Raw genomic sequence first — 22,014 nt, 5'->3', positions numbered from 1 at the left:
GGTTGAAGCTTATTGTTAGAGGACGAGTGATCTTCCATTGGGGAAAATACAGGATATAGTTGCACATTTTATATTCATCCTGTTTCTCCAGACTTCATGTACGATGAGTGGTGACAAGGGCATACTAAGTCCTCGGAGGTGAGCTGAGAAGGTTTTCCTAGCCAGAACCTTTTTGGGTTATCTGCAGTCAGTGCAAACTGCAGGGTGTGTAAATAGGAAGAACTTTATAGACACCATGTGAATTCTCTTCCTGCAGGATTTTTTTTCCCAGTACATCAATACTTTGTTGTCCCCTAACTGTCTATCCCAGTTCAGTAAACTGAAGCTCACTGCACCTTGACTGAAAACCAGAATGGAAGCTATGGATAGGAGTGTGTCACATCATGGCTTTTTTTAATGTGGAATTGCAACTTAAAAGTTTAAGTATCTTTTGGCTTAAAAATAAAGGCTTAAAACAAAATGGAAGTGACCTTTTGAACTATGGCTGGTTTACTATATGGTGATCTGTACTTCTCCACAGAAGTTCTTGGATCAAAAGCCTGCCTATTTATTTTGCGGAAATGTAATTATAGAGTAAATATGTCACACTTAAAAATTTGCTACTGGAAGAACAAAAACTTAAAGCTCTTACAGGATAATAAATGCATTTCACTTAAATGAGATAACAGGGGTGTGTTGCCCCCGTTTTGTCTATTAAACCTTGACTGCTACACAAAGCAACATTAAGGTATTTCAAGTCTATTTAGGCTCTTAAAACCTAAAACATTTAAGTATGTTATGCTTAACTGCTCATTGCTTTAATCAAATCTTATTCCTCCCAAAAATCTGGATCTGGCAGGGGATTGTTCAAACAGTAAACACATTAGTTTATTGCATAAGCTGGTACTGTAATTGGAAAAGTAAAATGACTAAGCACAGCATTCTCAGTAAAGCTGCCAAAATGAAATACAGCCCAGAAGGACAAGCTACACTTTTCATTAAAATAGGCTTCAACAACCATGAAATTCTTCACCCTAAGGGCTTCCTCGCTCTAATGTAAAATGTCAAATACCTCCATGCGTTGATCAGTAACTTGCATCCACTTCAAGATCTTTGTTAGTCAAATACTAAATGTACTTTCTTGTTCACATGCTATGAGAACCGAATAGTTTTCTTCCTCAGCTTCCTGTGTTATCACTGCAGGCGCAAAACTACACGTGCGGCACATGTAAATGTCTGTGCCCTTGTGCAACTCTGCAGCAAGGCAACTGTGCATGAGCTCAGAATTGAAGATGCAATAATTGAGCAACCTCAAGCTTCTAGAGCCATGAGAAAGTCATCAATGAATATCGCAAGGAAGAAGTGAAACCTGCTTGTTGTCTGTCTCACCATGGGTAATAATAATTCTGTTACTGAGGACACATAGAGAATATGCTGTAATCCTCCTGGTTACAGCTTGGCCCAAACATTACTTCTCTGATGGAGAGATCATGTTTGAAACCTACTGACAAGCCTTACTTTGTTTAAATAAGTAGAATAATCTCATGCCCTTCAGACTTTTAGTCATGCTTTCTGGCTCTTGTCCTTTCTATTTCCTCTCCCAGCTTTTTCTAGTTGGCTCAGTCTGTTTACGTACAGCATGCTTTGCTCACTGAAACGTTCAAGTTGAATGTTGTTGTGCTCGATGAGGAATCATTAGTCATGTGAGGTGATCCTCACCTCTACTATAACACTAGGACAAAAGTAAGAATATTTACTTTCAACAGGATACTGACTTGGGTTTTCCTTCTCTGCTGTAATCCATAGTTTTTTCCTGAAAAATGTGTAATCCCTTCTCCAGTTAACCATGCTAGCAGGAACAGTGTTTGAATAAGTATTTCCAGTTTATTATTATATTTTTTTTATTTCACTGTCCTTTGCAGTCTTTGCAAACCTCTGTTCGCCAGTCTGACCTGGATTACTCTGCCAGTTGCTCAAAGCCTCATTCACTTAACATTTTTGGTTTGCCTGCTCTTTACAGCCATATACTTTAAACAGGTATAGCACTTCAAATACTTCGGACTAATATGTACATCAGTATATCAAGGTAATTTTTTTGTCTGCTCTTTGAGGATTTAGCCAAGTACATGGTAAAGTTCTTCCTTAACCTGAATGACAAGTTAATTCTGATAAAGTGTTGCCTGTAAACACCTTGCAAACAGTAAGGGAACCAGCCCAAAGCAGCAAAATAATTCGGGGCAAATATGCCATCCCTTATCAACTCCATGTGTGATAAATGGATTTAGCTAGCTCTGATGTTAGGGAAAGGAAACCTCTAAGTATTAACAATCTTCATGGGAACTGGGTTGCAAGCCAAGCCGTTATCTTGTACCAGAATAAACTGATAAGAGAAAGTATTCGGTTAGAAGTAGAGCAGTTCTTTAAAGAAATAGGCTGAAGACCTGAAACTCTTTTGAAAAGATAAGGTAATATTATGCAGTATTCATTCAAGTACTTGACTTTGGTTTTGCAACTTCAACTCATCCCTTTGTTTTGGGAATTATGGCTGTCCTGTTCCCCCCCACAAATGTGAGCCCATGATTTCCTCCGTACTACAAACGTAAAGCATCTCTTTCAGAAAGTTATCCAGTCAAAAACACCTAGCAGTTTCAACTAGGTGCATGTGTGCTCACATCGTACTTCATCTGACCTCTGCATGTGATGAGTGATGCTTATTGCTTGGCTTGCTGCTGTGGGCAGTTGTCATCATCTCTTGGAAGACAAACATCAAGTCAGTTTTGAAAATGGAGGAATTAGTATATTATAGCAAGCAGAAGCCACTGAGAGTTGATCAGGAGTGACAGATCGGGGAGCTGGAAAGGTAACATCTTGAATACTGTAAGGTCAGGCTCAGCTTTCCAGAGGAGCAGCGTGAAGACTCTGTATCCGTTATACTTTTAGGATCAGAGAACAGAAAGCAATGAAAGCTTAAAGCAAAGAGCTGAGTGCCAAAGAGTAGAGGCTGAAGATCTTGTACCAATATGTCTTCTACCATACAAGAGAGCAGCAGAGGTGAAGCCAGACTGAATGTGAGTGGAGCAATGTGAGGAAAAGCCAGTGGTGCAACCGCAATCTTTATGGAGCATAATAAAGGTGTGTGGATGACAGAAGATAAATGGAGAGCTATTTAACTATCTTCATGAAGCCCACACTATTCCTCTGTGTTATTATTCGAGAATGGTCTAATGGTTTAGAGAAGGCTTCTGTCAAACTGTTCAAATATTCATAGATCAGCTCTCAACTTGGTCAGTTCTTACTCTGATATGTTCTGTGAATAGCCATACAGCCTCTGAGATAGGAGGTCCCTTAATAACGTTGGGTGCATGTTAGACTAATCATAAAGACAACCCCAAGCAGACGTTGCTGTTCCTGTTTATTGTTTGGATCAACACAACATATTTCACTTGCTAATCTTCAACCTATAGTTGGTGTGCATTTTAAAAAAAATGTAAAGGTGATGCTCAATGTCTTCATCTATATTCACTTGACCAGTGCTGGGGTCCTGAATTTTAAGTTGTAGCTGTGACTTACATTGAAAGTTTACTCTTATATTTAAAGTATACTCTTATATACGCTCTGAAGATGGCTTACACCAACTGCATGTGTATTTTGGTGTCTCTTTAAACAATAAAGGCACAAAACCAAACCTATTTCATCAGGTGTTCACGTTGCTACTTCTGTCGCTGTCTCCCAACTGAATTTCCCACTTGGCTTCAGACTTCAGGATCTATCTAGGTTAATAGAATGAAGAAAAAAATATTGCTTCTTCTCTGACTCCAGTGAATGCATTTCTGAGTAGAGGATCTGATGATGCCTTTCTGAGGATACTAGATGCCTAGTAGGATAACCTGCCATCTCAGCTGTTGCACTTCAGTATTGTGCTAGTCTGTGTACTGAAATTCTGGCGTTTCCCTCATTGTCCTGCTCTTCTCCTCTCTGCTTTTAGTGCCTGTAAGTATTTATGCAGCTCTACCTACCTACAGAAATACCTGTGATACTATCTGACCACAAATTCATTCTGCCTCTGAGAATGATCTGGAAAGGTACTCTAGCTGGTATGCAATTAGCTGTGCATAAAGAAACAACCACTAGATTAGCTTTGTTTTCTAAACAATCAATCATGCTTGCATAGGCTGAACTTCCACTACCATGTTCTCTATGCCAGCAGCCCTGCACCTAGAAATGACTTAAGTGCAATCACTTTGAATCATTCAGCTAAATAAATGTTCACTTTAAATACCCTTTTTAAGCAAATAAACTCTCCTCATATTGGAAGATGCCAGTCTAGTCCAGTAGAAACTATTGCTACAATATTTTTTCCTTATGAACATTCAAGAAAAGGTCCTTTAGCATTGATTCACTGAGGGTGTTTTAGGTAATTTAAGGCTGCATATCTGACAATAACCTGCAACAGAAAATGCTTGAGAGATACTAGACGCTCTTCAAAAAGCATTTGCTGGTCTTTGGGAGGGGGGAAATAATAGTTCATAAGGCCAACTAACATCAAGCTCATTAAATATAGATTAGTGTCCCTACTGCCTGTGTGGCCTACAGTGGTAGCCCTGGTTGGCTTATAACAAATAGTTATAGTACAGCTGACGAAATCCTTGTGGTGATTCCTCTGAACCACCCCGCCCCTGGAAAATGTCTCTGTGGGGATTTAGAGGGGCACAAGATCCATACGATACGATCATACGATAATGCTTACAGTTGCGTGGATGAGATCTGTCCCCATACCCTAGTGCAGCTTTGTGCCTAAAGGATTCCTTAGGTCGTATGTAAAACTTCCCTGGAAGGATGGCAGTGGTATATTTTGCAGCAAACATACAGGAAAAAGCTGAGGGACTGACAGAGCATGTTCAAATTGACTGAATGTGGCAGGACTAAAGCTAGGCTGTGAGATGTCTTTGATTTTTCACCAGACAGCTGTAAGAACTGCTGTAGTGATTGCAGATACAACAGCAGACTATTAAACCACTTCAGCTTTGGTACAGAACTGCTATGGGTCTTATCCCATAGCAATCCAGATGTATGCTGTTAAAATGGCATGGATGCTGGAGCTTGTGCATCATGTAAGAGGAGAGTGGCTGACAGTCATTCCCAAATTAGGTAAAAACGCCAAAATCTGACAAGACTTTGCCAAGCTGTTTCATAGTTCTACAAAGTCACAAATGGAAGAGGTCTGTGTCCTCTAAATATTTCCCTGCTAGCAGGTCTTTATGTATCGAGTCCAACCGCCTCTTATTATTTTAGTGTGTGTGTCAGTAAATATCTTACCCTGCCAGTTCTAACAGGGTTACAGCTTGGCAAAATGCATTACTAAAATAGCATTCGTTCATAGTCCAAAATCAAAATATGCCCTGATCAAGCTGCTCTTAAATGTGGCCACCGGCTTTCTACAGGGCTGCTCTTAAACCAGCTGCCTCAATCATATTACTTGCACTAAAAATTTCTAAAACGGATTGTTTGTAAATACATTGTATTTGCCAAAGTGCTGTCTGTTCATTACCTGTATTTCTTTCTCCTAGAAGGTGTAACTCTTAAACGTTAGGTTTCGCCTACTTTGCTTAAAGTGCTTTTTGTGGAGGTTCTTACTGTATAGTTTTCGTAAACGTTGTAGATAAGGTCTGAAATCAGTGTGGTGATGCAATCCTTCTAAGCACTGATTCATCCGTATTGTTTGCTGAACAGTATTCCTCTGGTATTCTTGAAATTTATAAACTTTATTAGTGATTTGTGTTACAAGGGGATTCTTCATTTTGGTTTTTTATCTTGCACCTTACTTAATGTATGGGCTATGCATCACTGTTAGGCCTCTTCAAATGTTTATTTAAATAATTCAGAAACTAAATCAAGTAGCTATACTTCATGGCAATGAACATAAACATGTCGGTCATGCTGATATTTGGGACAGCAGGGATCTGGTCAAGTGCTCTAGCTGTACTTTTTATGAAGTGTGCTTACTCAACGCCTGTTTGTAATCGCTTGGGCTTCACAAGGGCGGGACTGAAAATGTTTACCAAAGGTGCTGCACCATAAAGCTGCTATTTTAACCTATAGCTGTTTCCTCCATTAGCACCACCTAACGCAGGGAAGGCTTGAGGTCAAGGGGCTGAAAAGCAGCTATTTTACCGCACCCTTTGCAGCACAGTTGCATTAGAGAAACAGGCAGGCCTCCTTGGATGCCAGGGAGGAAGTAAGTAAGAAATACAAATTTATCTCTAAATGCTTTTATTCTTCTTCTTTTTTTTTCCTCAATACAATAGTAGTCAGCTCCATTTAACGCCTTATCGGGGGATGTTAAAATATTTTTCTTGGCCCAGATGGAGGGAAGCTACGCGAAGCTGGGGTGGGGAAGAGGCAGAAGAGAAGGGATCTCTCTCCTTTACGCCGACAAGAGACAGTTTTCCGCAATCGTGCTGAATCAGTGCAGGCTCAAACTGCAGGTTAGGCTGGAAACGGCTGCTTATTGCCAGGCTATCACAGTGATGATGGGCCAGTTGATCTGCGAGTCCACTCAGAGAAGGCAAAATGAGAATATTTTGTGCAAGATGATATAATCAGTTATATATAGTTGTTTACAAACCCTTCGGAGAATCTGAAATGTGAGAAACCCTCTTCTGCCTTGTTTTGCTTTTTCTCTGAGGGAGTAATTATTTCCTCAGAGTTAGTAAAATCCGGCCAAAACCTAACTTCTTCATCTTTGTTGGAGGGTGAACAAAATTCTGTGGATGCTTTCAAAAGCTTACTTTAACAGAGTTTTCTGAGATAGAACGATGGTAATGCATTTAGGGACTGGTAATTGGAGATAATTCCAATGAATTAGACTTTGCAGACGTTAATGATATGCTAGAGGAAGGCAGCTTATGAAGATCTATGCTGTGCTCTTTTTTGTCTTGATCTATTGAATAGCTTCTGTAATTGTCTAATACATATTCTGGCAGTATTTGGGTTTCTTAAGCATTTACAGCCTGAAGAAACCAGCCTGCAAATTTTCAGAGCAGTGAATATAATTAGTTCAAATATAATTACTTCAGTAAAGTATTGCGCTCTTCGTAGGTACAGTAACATCTGCAAGGAATATCTAACTTTGCATATACAGACTAAGTAATCGGTCCTGGCTTGACTATTTTTTATGGATGAATATTCATGCAAGACACACACGAGTCTCAACCTATTGGAGAAAGCATTGCTCATTCTGAAGAGTAATTTGCAAAAGGTTGCACTGGTATACTTCACTTCCCACACTGCAACTGGGAGGACAGCCTTGGTAAAAGAACTTGCAAAAAAAATGCTAGTGGCAACGATGCACCGATAGGATTATTCTTGCACCACCACTGGGTTAAACATTGTCCTTCCTTCTGCAGGAAGGTAAGATTGTTCCAGTTAATCCACTTGGTAATGTATTAAGATGTTCCCTGATGATAGCCTTAATTTTGTTTTCCTCTGTTGTCCTACTTCACTGAGACAGAGGGAATGAATCAATTTAATTCTGATGGGAGATAACTCTCATGTTCAACATGGTTTAAAAACTTGAGGATCTTTTAGTAGGGCATGCCTAAGCTGGGCCAGACTTAGCTTGTGCCAGACTGAAGTTTGACTGTGCTTATCTGCCCAAATTAGTGCATTTTCTTAGTGACAAGTCGTTATTTGCAGCAGTGTCAGACCATAACAGCATATTTGCACACTGGCCTGAGTGATCTCTATCCCCATGAGGTTTTGAGTTCTTTGTGCTTATGTGGTGACTAGGATGTAATTTTTTGTTTTTGAAAGTGCTTAGCTTTTAGCTGTCTTGCCCTTAACGTTTGTTTAATTTTGGGAGTAGAACCTGCTACTTGGACATCCAGCTGTCATGAATAAGGCATGTCTGTGCTGTAGCGAGGAACTGCTTCTTAGTGCCTGTCTTACCAGCATCGCCGGTCCCGGCTGTAATGTTTTCTGCTAGCTGGGAAGGCTTCTCTATGGCTATTTATACCCATACCACCCTAGCTGTTTACTTGTTTAATGTATCTGTATTAATAACCATGAGGGTAACAGGAACATATATGATGTTTTTTACCTATCAGTAAAACAAAAAATAAGTTTAATCAGATAATGCTACCTCTCCAGTTTAAGTAAATTAAGTATTTCCTACTAAAAACAGGAGCAGCAGTGATTTAACAATGTAATCTGATCTAATATTAGTAACAGCCTGTGCCTTTAGGGAGCAGTATAATATCCAATCCACTGAATAAAGTCTGTCTCGCGTTAAATTATGAATCCCTTTTAAAAAGATGGCTTCCCAGAATTGTTTCTGTAATTTCATAACGACCCATGGTTTCCTACGTCTTTTTCCCAGTAATATAATCAGGCTGGGGAAATTACATTGCCCCCCCCCAAATATAAAGAATGAGGAAAGAGTGCTGTCTTACAAAGGTGTTCTCCCTGATGTCATGAGGACCTTCATCCTCTCCACCTTTCGTCTTAAGCTTTCTATTCCTCCTTGCATGTCGGGGCAGGAAAAAGCCCACCAGGGGAGTTTGTCGTGCACAGATTGACATCTGTCACTGCATCGCCACGTCTTCAAGCGTGAGCCAAAATCTTACCTTGGTCATTTTCCGAGTAAGCTGGAAGGGGGTGGAAAGAGGGTCCGAAGAAAGCAAGGGGGCTTCTAGTCAAGGCCACGCGTTACAGAAAGAAGTAGGCAGGACACCCAATGGAAGATTTAATGCTAGCAAGGCTGGAGTTGGAAGCCTGTTTATGTCAGGTTTTAATAATTTCTGGAATTTTGTATACATACCAAGGAAAGGGTGCAACAACTCCTCATTAACCCTTTCAAAATGAAGCAGCGCACACCCTTGCTCTTACATTTTGTGGGAGATGATTGTTTGCATATTTTTATGGAATTGTTGGGGGAGTCGAGCATCTCAGATGTTCAGCCTTAGTAGTTCAGAGAGCTGCCAGAATCACTTTCTTCTCTTAGATGAGTATATTTTTGAAAAGTTATGTCTTAGCTTAAACAACAGCAAGGCAGATGTTGTAAAAGACATCAACTGGATTACAGTGTGTGAAGAGTCCTGAGGGCAGGCAAAAGTTTGCCTTGCAAGAAGTGGCAAAAAATGCCGCTTCTCCACGTGAGGTGGATTGCTCCACATCGTCTTCATTCACAACGTGCTGCAGAATGATTTCCCCCCTCCCAGACCTTGCTTCAGTGGCCTAAATTGTGTGGTAGCCTCAAAAGTAGGTCATGATGCAAAAGCGCTGCGCTTGTTCCAGTGGCTTTTTCTTTTTCTTTTTTTTTTTAAATGTTTTTAAATCTCAGGTTTCAAAATGAACCTGTTAAAAATCTCATCTAAGCCTTCATTCGGTGTCAGTTGTAGGGTTGCTTAGGCGTTGCATCCTTGTAGAACAAGGTGGTTTATGCTGTTGTGTTTCAATGCCTTTGATTACCTGAATGATGAATTAAATGTTAGGACATGTCAAATGTGGTTCTTTATTGCACCCAGTTAGCCTTAACGTTTTTCCTTTGGCAGGCTTTTAGTGATTCAAAACAGGTTAGTCCAGTTTAACGTAAGACCATTTTAAAATTAGAGGTTAACTTTCAGGATCTGGAGTAACATTGCTCACATATGGGATTGTTGTTAAGTAATATGTGGCATAATTGCATTTTTTTAAAATAAAGTATTACTGAACAAGTGTCGTCTTCCCCCTCTGGTAGGGTTAATACAGTTCTGTTTTTAGAAAGCAGTAGCTAAAAATCTGTGTTTGCATTTAACTCTGTGAAAAGTCTTAATGGGAATTTAAACAACCACCTGCCTATAATTGCTGCCTTTTTGAACCAAAGGCCTCATGACTTGCTTATAAGATGGTGCTTCTAGAAAGTCACAGGATTTTTTTGAGTCTAAACTTTTATGAAGGAACAACTTGATCAGATCATGGAAGGATACAGCCCCTTTGCTGAACTTCAAGTAAAGTAGTTGCATGCATTTGTCCAGCTGGGCCAGAACCTCCAGGTATGTTTTCTAGATGCTTTTCTTCCTACTGCAGTGACTGAACATTTGAGTCTTGACATGGGCCAAAGAAACTTCCCCTCTGGCCAGTTCTGTTACTATAAACAGCTGCTAATAATTACTAACAGAGCCGCAAAACAACCGGGGAGAAAATAGCTGCCTGTTGGCTAAGCGAGTGGTATTCTGCCTTGCATCTGGCAAGTCCTGGGAGGCAGAATACATGATAGCTCTCACAGCATGACTGAAGATCCTCCTTCTACCTTCTGACGAGGAGGTGTCTTGAGCTGGGCAGGTGAGGCTGCTTTTTCACCTTGTAGCCACAGGGATCCACCAACAACTTCTTTCATATGAGCTGCAACTTCACGTTGGCTTTGTGTATTGCTACCCCTAAGAGCTGCCCCATTCTGTTGGTTACGGATCCACGCAGCCACGCAAGCAGCTAAAACCAACCTGACTTTATAAAGGATTTTTTTTGTGGTTTTTTGTCAGTTTAGTTTTCCACCTAGATCAGTTACACTGTCTGGCTCGTGACATAGACGCTTATGTGGCTGTGCAGGAAGGGGTGGGAGTAAGGAACCCAAGGCAAAGAAAAGGAAGAACAGACTGCTGCGTTTAGAGGAAGTACTTGTTTATGCCAGCTTAAAGTGATTGAGAAAGCTATAGTGTAAGCAGTACAATAAGGTAGTAACATATTTTACGCGATATTCCGATGCAAGCAGCTGACTGTAAAACAAAACTGGCCTTGCTCGCAAAACAGGCTGTCCTAGCAAAAGTATAATTTGCTCTTATAATTTGAAGCTGCGATCAGCTTTGTACTGCAGGGAGTTTTAGCTGGTTTCATCTGTTGCTACCTCTGTAGTGGAAGGTACCGCCCCTATGGCAGATCTGTCGAACAAAATTAATCCTCGGGGAGTCATCTGTACAAAATCGATTGGATCACCATCTTAGGGAATCATTTTTAACATATTTTGAGAATTGATGTTTTGGTGAGGTGCTGTAGCCACGCTGGCAGAGGGATGAAGGACAGCCTTGCCTTTAAGAGCTGCTCACAGCAACGTTGCTCTATTGGCATGGTGAAGCACCAGAGGATTTGAACTCAAAACATTAGTAATTATGCTTGGACAAATGCCATCTTACTCTTGAAAAGGCCTGAGTCCCAACGACATATCGTTTTGCAAGCCGGTCGGTCAGATGCTGAAACAGAACCCAGTGTCCATTTTGCATTTAATCATAGAAGGAATAATAAACAATGTTTGTCAGCAACATAGAGGTACAAGTGTCCAGCCAAACACTTATTTAGTCTAAGGAAAAGACAGGCAAGCTCAGAATACCTTTCTATCCAATGCTAATATTAAAGCTGTATTTAAATCAATCTAGGTAACTTTTCAAGTAATCTGGTGATCTCTTGAAAACCTTAATATAAACCAACTTGGCAGAAAAGTTAAGTATTTGACAAATAAATGGAATGACTGGGCCATTATAGGCTTGCCAGCCTAACATGATTCACAGGTGAAATAATGTCGTTACTAGTGTGTATGTCTGAGGTGTACTCATTGAAGAACTGAAGGAGGGTGAGGTCTAAGACTTTGGGAGGAACAAAGTCATGTCCTGTTAGACTGGCAGCTTCTGGACTCTTAAAATAACTGTGATCAGACTCATTAAAGCCTAATTAAATTCTGTAAGAATTGATTCTTAGCTATTTTCCCGTATGAAGTTAGTGGTAAACAATGAGAAGACGTTCACGTGCCATGATGGCTCAAGGTGTCTCTACCTTCTTGACGCTGAAAGGAAGGATGAAGAGTTCTTTTAAACTGTGGAATCTTTGTTTGAGCTACAGTATTTCCTCCATTGCTAGAAAACAATTCCTGTAGAGAAAAACTGAATGCAGCTCTTGGCTATGATTTGGGGAGACTTCGATCAATCTGTGTCCTTGCATGTAAAACAAAAAAAAAGTAATGATATTGGAAGAGGCAGATCTTGAAGACAAGAGATTGCTCGATTAAGTGACTGTAAGTTAATGCAATAAACTTCAAATTAGAGCAGGATGAGAGAAGGGGGGTAGTTTGCCTCTGCTCAATCGCCCCCTTGTTCCCTTAGATATTCAATAGTGTTTGGACAGAACTGTTTGCATCCTTTTCAGTTTGTTCATTACAGTTTTTCTTAGGCCATGCTTATTTTTCCCTTGGGGACTTAGGATTTTGTAACTAGTGCACACCTACCCTGTTGAAATGGATTGTTTCTTACACCAATAAATGTCTTAAGGATTGCTTAATGGTTTCAGAGGAAGAAAGCCCTCCTCAAGAGATGAGATTTTCTCATGGTATCCAGTTGGGTCCGTTTAACTATCTACTTGCCAGGCTTTATTACTGCTTAATAAAGTATGTGTGTGATTACCTGAAATTTGCTGAATAGTCCAGAGCTTAATTAAAGTCATATGCTTTGGCACTGGTTCAGGAAATCTAGTTGCTTGTCAAACAGTACATTCCTATTCCTTGTTAGCAAGGGATATGTGGAAACACGCATTAAAAATAGCTCAGTCTTAAAAGATTTGGGCAGGATCACTGTTGATCCCGTTTATTTTGGGGTTAATGGGTGTACTACCAATCTTCTGACCTCCAGATGATGGTATCACAAATGCAAAAACACTGCTTGCCAACCTCTAAGTCGTAAACTTACAAAACACTCTTGAGAAGTGTGATAAAAGTCATTTGCCCAAGGCATTCTCTTGCATAATTGTCTAGTGTGAGCTTTTTGTGCACCTCTAGCATCTCAGTGCTCACTAGGGAAAAGAAAACCACTGAATTTTGTGGGCCACAAATATGACCTATCTAACTCTTCCTCTTCTTTGGAAAACCCTAGAGAAAGTAATTTTCCTCTGGTTCTTCGATGATTCATGTGCTTTCGTCTGTGAACGCTACCCGTTTGAGGTATAGGATCATTGTGATATAGCCTTGTCGAGCCTGGAACGTGTTTTGTGCTCTACATAGTCATGTTAAGACTTATGCCTAGATAGAAGATGGATAGTAAAAGTATAACATATAAAATTACTAGCAATTTGAGCAGCTTTTATAAAATTTTGCTTACAGGTTACTTGTCAGAATATATTACTGCCTAAAGTGGCTATATTACTGCCACTTTATAGGTTTTGTCCTTGTCACGATGTGGCCAAAGGTCGAAGTAAAATGTGTGCAATTAGGCTGAAGAAGAGCAAGTGTAATCACTCCCCTCCTCCCACATACACTTTGCAAGATCAGGAATATTTTTGTATCTAAACTTCTCTCTGTACCCAACATGAACCCTTTTTCCGTGACTGAAATTCTTCATTCTACTTCCTCATTCTTTGTTAGTCATGAAAATACCTTTTAAAACTTTATGGATGGTATAGTGACGGTGCACGGCAGAATGGAGGCACCTTCCTGAGATAAATGCTGTCTTGTGTGCCAGTTTACTTTTTAAAACTATTTTGTTTAGCTGCTACATGGAAAGGTACAGATATCTTTCTGAAATCTTTTGCCACTGTGCCTCTCGACATCTGTTTGAGGAAGGGATGCCTGCTCTCTTAGAATCATAGAATCACAGACTGGTTCAGGTTGGAAGGGACCTTAAAGATCATCTAGTTCCAACCCCCTGCCATGGGCAGGGACACCTCCCACCAGAACAGGTTGCTCCAAGCCCCATCCAGCCTGGCCTTGAACACCTCCAGGGATGGGGCATCTACAACATCCCTGGGCAACCTGTTCCAGTTCCACCATCAGAGTAAAGAATTTCCTCCTAATATCCAATCTGAATTTACCCTCTTCCAGTTTGAAACCATTACCCCTCGTCCTGTCATTACACTCCTTGATAAAGAGTCCCTCTTAATACCTAGTCTGCTTGAATGACAAGTAAAATGTAAGCTTAATTCATCACTTGTTAAAAAATTACAATAATAATGCTGGCCTGTTTCTTAGGTGGACTCCACGCAGTAAAGCTTTTGAACTGCATGAGTAAAAGGACTGTATTGGAAATCACCGTGGATATTCAGTACTACAATTTTAAGAAATTATTGGCAATTAAGGTTCGGTTTTAGAGATGCAGACATGGGAGCATGCCCACTTTGATATTTTAACCCACCTCCTCTTTAGACACCATTTACTTTGGAGTTCTTTGCTGCATAAAAGCTTCTGTAATATTTACTTCCAGCAGGTAAATGAATTTGTCTCCCTTTTCGATAAGGAAGAAAGCCACTATTCAAACTTGCCAAATTCAAAATGAACTTGGAAAAAGTAGCAGCAGAATCTGGACCGGACTAAAATGGGTAGGAACACAACCTAGCAGGAATTACGAAAGAACTGGAAGACCTTTCTGAGAGGCACTTGTTGTTCTCTGGCTCTTGTATTAGACATGCATTTGGAGTCAGATGAAAGTGCAGCAGGAAGACTAGCGTTATGCTTACCACAAAATTGGCATAATGGAACAGTAATTCTCTGTTCCTTTAGATAAAACCTGTCCATTGTGCCTCTTGCTATTGCACTTGAATACTGTAACTGCTTTTTCTGGCATGGTTAAAATATACTGTTCTTATCTGTGTCAATTACAACTTCAAAGTCTACCTCCATCTATCATCCATTATTCCTGTCTCTTAAATTATCTGATCACTCCCCATCATCTCCCACTTCAAGAATAACTTTTTTAGTCATCCCTTAAGAGTCTCGCTCAAATGGGCTAAATCTCAGATACCCTCTTTTGTCCTGCCTCTTTATCCTTTCCAGTGACAAATGCTCCCTGGCTGGTGTCACCCTGCTTGCGCATGCAGGCTGCCCCTGTGCAGCATAAAACATTCTGGTGTGATGAACTGCCTTCCTCTCCGTGCCTCATTCTCCTACCCCGTAACTGTGTATCGAGCGAGGTGTTTAGGGAAATTGAGTTAAATCCTTCAGAGACAGTGACAGGAGGGGAAATTCAGCATAAGAAAACACTAGAGACTTTAAAGCCATCTTGTACAGGGGGGTTAGCCGTGACCCTTAGTCTGTAATACAACACGTGTTCAGAATGATTTTGAATAGTAAGACCTGATATGTAAACTTTTAGATTCTACTGAATGCAGTTTTGCCCGAGTCTGCCAGCAATTAAACATTTTGTTACTAGTCTGTAATTAAAATAATTGCTCCTACTCTGGAACCCGTATTTTGTAGGTTTTACTCACCCAGAACTTGTGTTATGAAACGTGAATGTGTGTCTTTTTAAAACACACGGTACTTAACTTCATATTTATGATAAACTAATAGCCCTTCAAGGATTGAGCTGAAACCTCGGACAAGTAAGTAAGGGAAGAGAATCATCCATTTCCCTTCTGATGCAAGTTCCAACACTGTGTTAACTACGGGAAGGAGGGAAAGGAATCCAAACCCCAATTAGTGGAAAGAAAAAGCGTTACAGAAACAAGGTGCTTCTGAAGAACTTGAATAATAAGTACCTGTCTGTACCATAATTCAGTAACGTTAGGCACTGCATCTCAACTCCTCCTGTTAATTGAGTGGGTGGAGAAATGTTGTCTTGAGTCCTTTTTGTTCTGAGCTATTTAATGCTTGTAGTTTAAAACTGGGAACTTCAAACTCTCCTTATAGCACTCGTATGCAGTAAGTTATTTTAACTTCTCTCATGTGATTTAAAGGTTTGACTACCTCTAAAGCAAATTCTAGTATTAAGTTGTTACTGAGGTGATCAGATCTGAGAACTCCAGGAATCTTGGGGAGCCTGGGAAGAGAAAAAGCCCAGAGCAAAAAAAGTTGCTTTTGACTAGAAGAACAAAATCATGCAATAAACCCACTGGGGGTACAGCTCGAAGGAGGGTATCAGCAGGAGGGAGCGCTCAAGATGATGTTCCCGTGCTGCACTTTTAGTAGAACAGTGTGTCGGGTCACACTGAAACAGAGTCGCTGTTGTGATGTGCTTTAAACCCCAAACATGTCATCTTTTTCTTAAGGCTCATTTTTAGGTTCACCGCTTAATGATCTGGTTTATGCTCTAGCCCACAAAGAGTTTTTGTTGCCACAACTGAAGGGGCAGTGAACTGCAGCGTGGGGACTTCTTAGGCCAGCTTTGCTGCCAAAGCCAGCAAATCATGGAACCATACCCCCGAGGGGTTTTGTACTGGGATCCGAGTTCGGTCACACTGTGTGCATAGAAGTTACCGTGCACCCTTGTGGTGCAAACATGACGCAATCTGACTTTTTATAAAATGCTTTCTTTTTTCTCCTAAGTGCCTAAACACATTTTGATTGACATGGTACGGTATGTACATCTGCTTAGACTTTGTGGCATAAAGGACAGGGAAATACAGGAGAAGCTTGTCTTACCTGGTTGGAATATATTGTAATAATTTTAATCTATGGTGGAAGATATTGTGCCATTCTACCTTCACGGACTTCAAAAGGATGTTGGGAGTAAGATGCTCTGATCTTGTGTGCAGAAAGTGAAGATGGATGCATGTGCTGTCTATATCCTTATTAGAAGCTTAAATATTTAAACACCAATCCTCAAAGTTATATTCCTAATGGCTTATTTTTGCTCACGTTTGCTTGAGGAATATCTTTGTTATAAGATGGTGTGATGATTACTGCAAAGTAACTGGCAACTTCCAAAAGCCTAAATGGAGACGTCTGTGTGGCCAGTGAGTAAATGGCAACCGATGAATCATCTTCCTGGCATAGTACTGGAATATCCCACACTGTTTCTGAAATGGAACCTGCATTAAGTTTCCCAGAATTTGTTAGTCTTGTGCTGATGTTCTGAGGATCTCGGACAAATACATTGATATATTCTTCTGTGGCTTCATGTAAGACCACAAACTGGAGGATCTTAGGAGTGTACAGTTAAGCATCATTTAAATATGTGGAGTAACTGCATTTCAGTGGAAAGTCCAGGGGTAGGAGGGACCGTGGAATAAAAGATCCTACACTAGGCAAGGACAATGGAAAGCATTAAGCAGGAAATAGGGTATATGGTTAAGGGGGCGGGGGGGCACAATATCCTGAAAAATGCTATTGAAATTTTTAAATGCTTGCTTTTTGTTGCAGATTAATCAGCCACTCGATGGGGATTAACAGTGGAGCACCTCTTTGTGTCGCCTTTCCACCTCTCTGTAGCAAGAATAACAACTTCAGCACTTCTTCAATAATAATTATGAAACTGGTATTAACTGAATGGCAATTATGGATTTTTAACTCTAACTCACAGTAAATCAGCAAGCCATATGTTGAAATTCCTACCAAATAGCTTTTTGTTCTTAATGTCTCATATCTATACAAGAAGTTTCAAGATATCTGTTTGTACAAGAGGAATATAAGCATTACTTGCCAGAGGAACAGAAGCTGAAAGAGAAGACACCCTAACTTGTTTGTGGAGTTATGGTAGTATTATTTATATAGATATATAACAAATATATATATATATATATATATATTTTTATGGTAATGAAAATGGCTCCCCAGAATGCTGACTCGGAATCTATGCAAGTTCAAGATCTACCTGTAGCACAGCTTCAGAAACCAGAAAACAAGGAGAATGAAAGTAGGGAGGAGACCATTAGTGAAGGATCCATAGACCGGATACCAATACGCCTGTGGGTGATGCATGGTGCAGTAATGTTTGGCAGGGAATTTTGTTATGCCATGGAAACAGCTTTGGTAACACCCGTATTGTTACAAATTGGTAAGTAAATTCTCATTCCTGTTAATTGAAACTTTATATATCCTTTTGCATTGATTGAAGTCAGAGGAAGAGGGAAGTGGGGTCTGCCAACTGAAAATGTGCAAGGTAAAATGGATTAGGGTTTGTTCTCTTTTTTTTTTCTTTTTTTTTTTTTTTTTGCGCTGTTGGCTGTGCCACAGCTTCTGTGTGACCGTGTTTAAGTGGGAAGGACTTCTATATGCATTCATCTTCTGGCTAATATTGCTTCCCTCTGGAAAAATTTTAACCTGATTTAAGTCTAAAATTCTTTACTAAAAGGTAAATGTCCGAGAAACTAGAAACAACATTAGACTATAAAGGATTGCAGTGAAGCTTTTTTTTTTTCATTTATGGAGAATTTAGAATAAACAGTTAGATGAATTGGCTTTTCCAACTACTAGTGAAATATTGCATTTACTTCAAACCACTAGTGAGTCTTATGTGATTAATCCGTCTAGTTTGTAACACATGAATACCTATGAATAAAGCGTAATACCAATAGCTTTAGATAATAATGGAGGGATAATGGGGTTTAGAATAGGAGTAGACAGTGTTAAATTTCGTGGTGAGTACTGTAATTAGGTCTCAAATAAACTGCTTACAATGTTAACAGCATCTGGTATTACCTTTATCAAATCCAGAAAATCGTGTTCTCTGTCAGATATCAGAAAATATTACATGAAACCGAATAGAAGTACCAGACTGAGCGTGCTTCCACGAGTGAATAAATCAACGATGTGTGTGCACAGCATAAGTGTATATATAATATATGCATATTATATGTTTGCTAATGTTTGCTTTGGCTTATACATGCAGTTGTACGTTACAGCATGCTCAGCTGCGGCCAAACAGAAGCTCTCGGACAACTCTCTAAAATAATGTTCATTGAATACTGTTTACAACATTGTTTAAAAATTTCAAGGTTAACATCTCAAATGAAACATCTGCATTTTTCTATTTGATGTGAACTTGTGAGCATGCAATGTAGATATTCTTTCATGCAGTCTTCTTGCAGTTAAAAATGTGTTTTCGTATGAAATTAATAGTCAGTTTATTTTAAATCAACAGAGGGGTCAATAATCAGTGCAGTTAGTGCCATAAGAGATGCTGATGGGTTATGCCTCTAAGTTTTCCTGAAAATATTAATTTTCAGAGCTCATCAGACATCCTTTTTGGATCTGTTGCTGTCATAGTTAAAATAGATTATTTGTTCCTCAAATAGGAGCTTTCTGATCAACCTGCCTAGCTGAATAAAACAGGTACAACTTCATCTAGGAATGTTTATAATGTCCATAACTTGTTTTGAGATGTTGTCTTTTGGGTAAGTTGAGTTTTAGAGACTTAATTAATTTGTACTAGCAGCTTTGGTTCAATTACTGCCTGCCACGAACGCAAAAACTTGCGGCCTGCTTTGCACAGGGAAGACCCCCAGTTTTGTAATTGTCCCTATACTTTTGTGTTCGTGTTCTTGTTTCGTGCTAGCACTTGGATGTTTAAAATGTAGAGCTGGCTAAGCTGACTTTACCTTGCCGTAGAGTAAGGTCAGACAGTATAAATAAACCATCCTCTTAATTACTGACCAGTCTACTAGCTTACATTTCTTTTGTGAGCTCTTCTAGCAGATCTGTTTCCTCCAGATAATTGAGAAATATCTCTTCCCTTCCTTCCCTAACCCCAGTGATCAAAATAACATTGGGATTTGGGGGAAGGGAACAAAAGAGCTCTCAGTTGTAGAAAAGCTAGCAAATCGACAAAGCGATGCCAAAGGCTGGGGGTGATGATGTTCCATGCCACAGAGATAAGAAATGGAGGGAGCTGGTTCCAAATGTTAGCACTTTGGGAACTAATTGTAATCTTTCCTGCTCTGGCTCATGTTCCCTCAGCAGGGGAATAACCAGTGTTGGATTCACTGAAGAGTTAAGTTATTCACGGGTGACTTATCTGGCCTGGTTGGTAATTACCTCTTACATGGTTCTGTTTACCTTTATCAACCTCAGCATCTGTCTGCCTCAACATGAACTATATTTATTCCTCACTGGAGGGGGTTGCGTGTAGCTGTCGAACTGCTGTAATATTCCCTTTGCTTCTTGTTTTGGTAAAAGCAACATTCATTATTTTTTTTCTGTGAGATTAAATTGGCTGGAGAAACTCTTTTCGAGAAGCAACACCTGGGGAAGTGTGGTGACTCAACCAACTAACTTTGCTAATAACAAACTGAAGAACCAGAAGCCTTTTGGGTATGCGAAAAAGACTCTTCCTTACAGTTATATGCTGAGTATTAACAATTAAGCTTTACGGTGTGTGCTTGTGTTCTCAGAGAAAACTTTGGTCGCTGCAATAATCTGAGATTCTTATCTGATACCACCATTAAAACCTTAGGCACGTTAGTATGGTGTTACATACTTTCTGCTCGCAGGTATTTGACTTTCCTGGCTGTTCCTGTGCCCTGGCTCAGAGGTGTAGTTCTGATTTGGCAGATCAACGACCTGTCCTACTTGTTCTGTAACCCACCGGATTGCAGTAACTGAAGGGAGTAACTTTGGATAGTCCTTCTCCAATCCAACAGTGGTTAAAACTCTCGATGTGTTTAAATTGCCTACAGTTTTGAATTCTTAACAAAAGAACCGAAGGCAGCAGTGAGAGCTCCTTGGATCGATGGATCCTGTGAACTGGAAAGGTCTGGAAGTGCCCGAGTTGCTGTACCCCTACGGAAAGAAATTCTGAGTTGCGACTTTAATCTTTGTCTTTATTGCTATGCTTAGATTGATGTTACATTGCCTTGTCAGAAATGCAGCTACAAATTTGTAATAGCCATGTAGTCATAACTGGGCTTTAGTAGCTTAGCAACAAGAACAAGACAAATATATGTTACGCCTTTTTTTTTTTTAATTCTAACTTGCTCTTTGATTTCTTGCTATCTGCAGCTTAAGAATTCAAAGTGAAGCAGCTAACGTGTTTAGAAGGATTTGGAGGATATAAAAATATGCCAAATATGAAAAGTGGCAGGCTGACTGCAGATGAAATTATATTAGTTGTCGCTTTCGCAAGTTTTTATCTCTAGAAATCTTCATTAACCTTTTTTTGAGACCCGTTCAACTGGCAGTTCCTCCCAGCCAGCATTAAAACTTTACTAGAAAATAAACTGTCAGAGCTCTGGGTTTACTTGTTCATCGGTCCAAGGTTTTTGACAACCTGATTTCATATTACTCCTGAGTCTGTTCTGTGCATTGACACTAGTGTTTGCTTCCCCTCTCGCATTTCAGCCATGTATTATAAACTCCACAGGAGCAGGATGAGGCCTTTGTCTTCTGAAACATCTGGTACTTAATGCTGCTTATCTGTGAGAGGGAATTAAAATCCCTGCTATTGTTCATAAATGACAGTGTATTTTCTTCCATCATTAAACTTGGCTTCTAGAGGATTAAATCTCTCAAACTACTTCCAGTTCATAACATTTCGTGGAAGATTTGGATACATTTAAAAAAATTTTTTTTGCAAGGGATTTTAAGTGAATAAAAGTGGGGAGAAACTAACGACTGGTATGGTGAAAACTTAAAGAAACTGTCAGCTTTTTTAAGAAACTTGTTCAGTAAAATCACAATGCATGGCTTCTGTTAACAACGCTTAAGACCAGTAATAAATAACATGATTTGGTAATTTCAGATTATTTCAGTTGTAATTCAAGCACAATTTGGGTGGTAATGCAAGCAGTAAAGCCGTTTCTTCTGAAAAGTAGGGTCCACGTGCCTGCTTCATTAGGACTGCGGAAGAAAAAAAAAATAAATCTGTATTGTATGACTTGGGGTGGCTGCTGCTTTCAGCATGAAAAACTTGCTGTCTGACTAATGAGTAGTGGTAGCTGTAAACACGAAGTTTCACGGTTTATATTTAATATGATAAAAGCTTTGCCAAGCCTTTACTGTTGCTTCAAAGGATCTTTCCCATGCTATTGAGTGTTTTATGAATAGTTAATAGGCACAGAAGCGACTGTCAGCACCAAACTGCTCCTCATTCCCCTGCATAAATTAAATATATTACACTAGTGCTTTTAAAAAGAAACGATGCACATTTATGTAAGGAAAAACATGAACAGTTTACATGTGCTGCTTGCCTTTATAATGTCACTTAAATTTAGGGATGTTTCTCTGGTACGGTACAGGAATAGCCTTGATTGTTATGAGTTTCATATCTGAGTGCCTATCTGTGATGGCATCACTTTGTTTTGCTGTGAGAGTTAATGGGCTCCTGTAGTAAACATCAGCTAGTCTGACATTAAATATTGAAGCCGGTTGTATTA

The 22,014-nt window shown here is 39.7% G+C and overlaps 1 protein-coding gene across 6 annotated transcripts in view; it reads left to right on the top strand.

The window, feature by feature from the left end:
• The window catches only part of SLC45A4 (solute carrier family 45 member 4), an 89,466-nt gene that overhangs the window by 32,076 nt on the left and 35,376 nt on the right, over positions 1-22,014 (top strand). For all 6 annotated transcript variants that reach the window (XR_012585818.1, XR_012585817.1, XM_074577932.1 and 3 more), the window contains exon 2: positions 17,066-17,699. Coding sequence is in view for 4 of the 6 variants with exons in the window: in XM_074577932.1 (XP_074434033.1) it covers positions 17,456-17,699 (244 nt within the window). In the remaining 2 variants the exon portion in view is untranslated. The remainder of the gene's footprint in view (positions 1-17,065; positions 17,700-22,014) is intronic.

Source organism: Larus michahellis, chromosome 2 (assembly GCF_964199755.1).
Source record: "Larus michahellis chromosome 2, bLarMic1.1, whole genome shotgun sequence".
Classification (NCBI taxonomy): Eukaryota; Metazoa; Chordata; class Aves; order Charadriiformes; family Laridae; genus Larus; species Larus michahellis.
The sequence above is the reverse complement of the archived record's forward strand: the minus strand, read 5'-3'. Positions and strand labels throughout refer to the sequence as shown.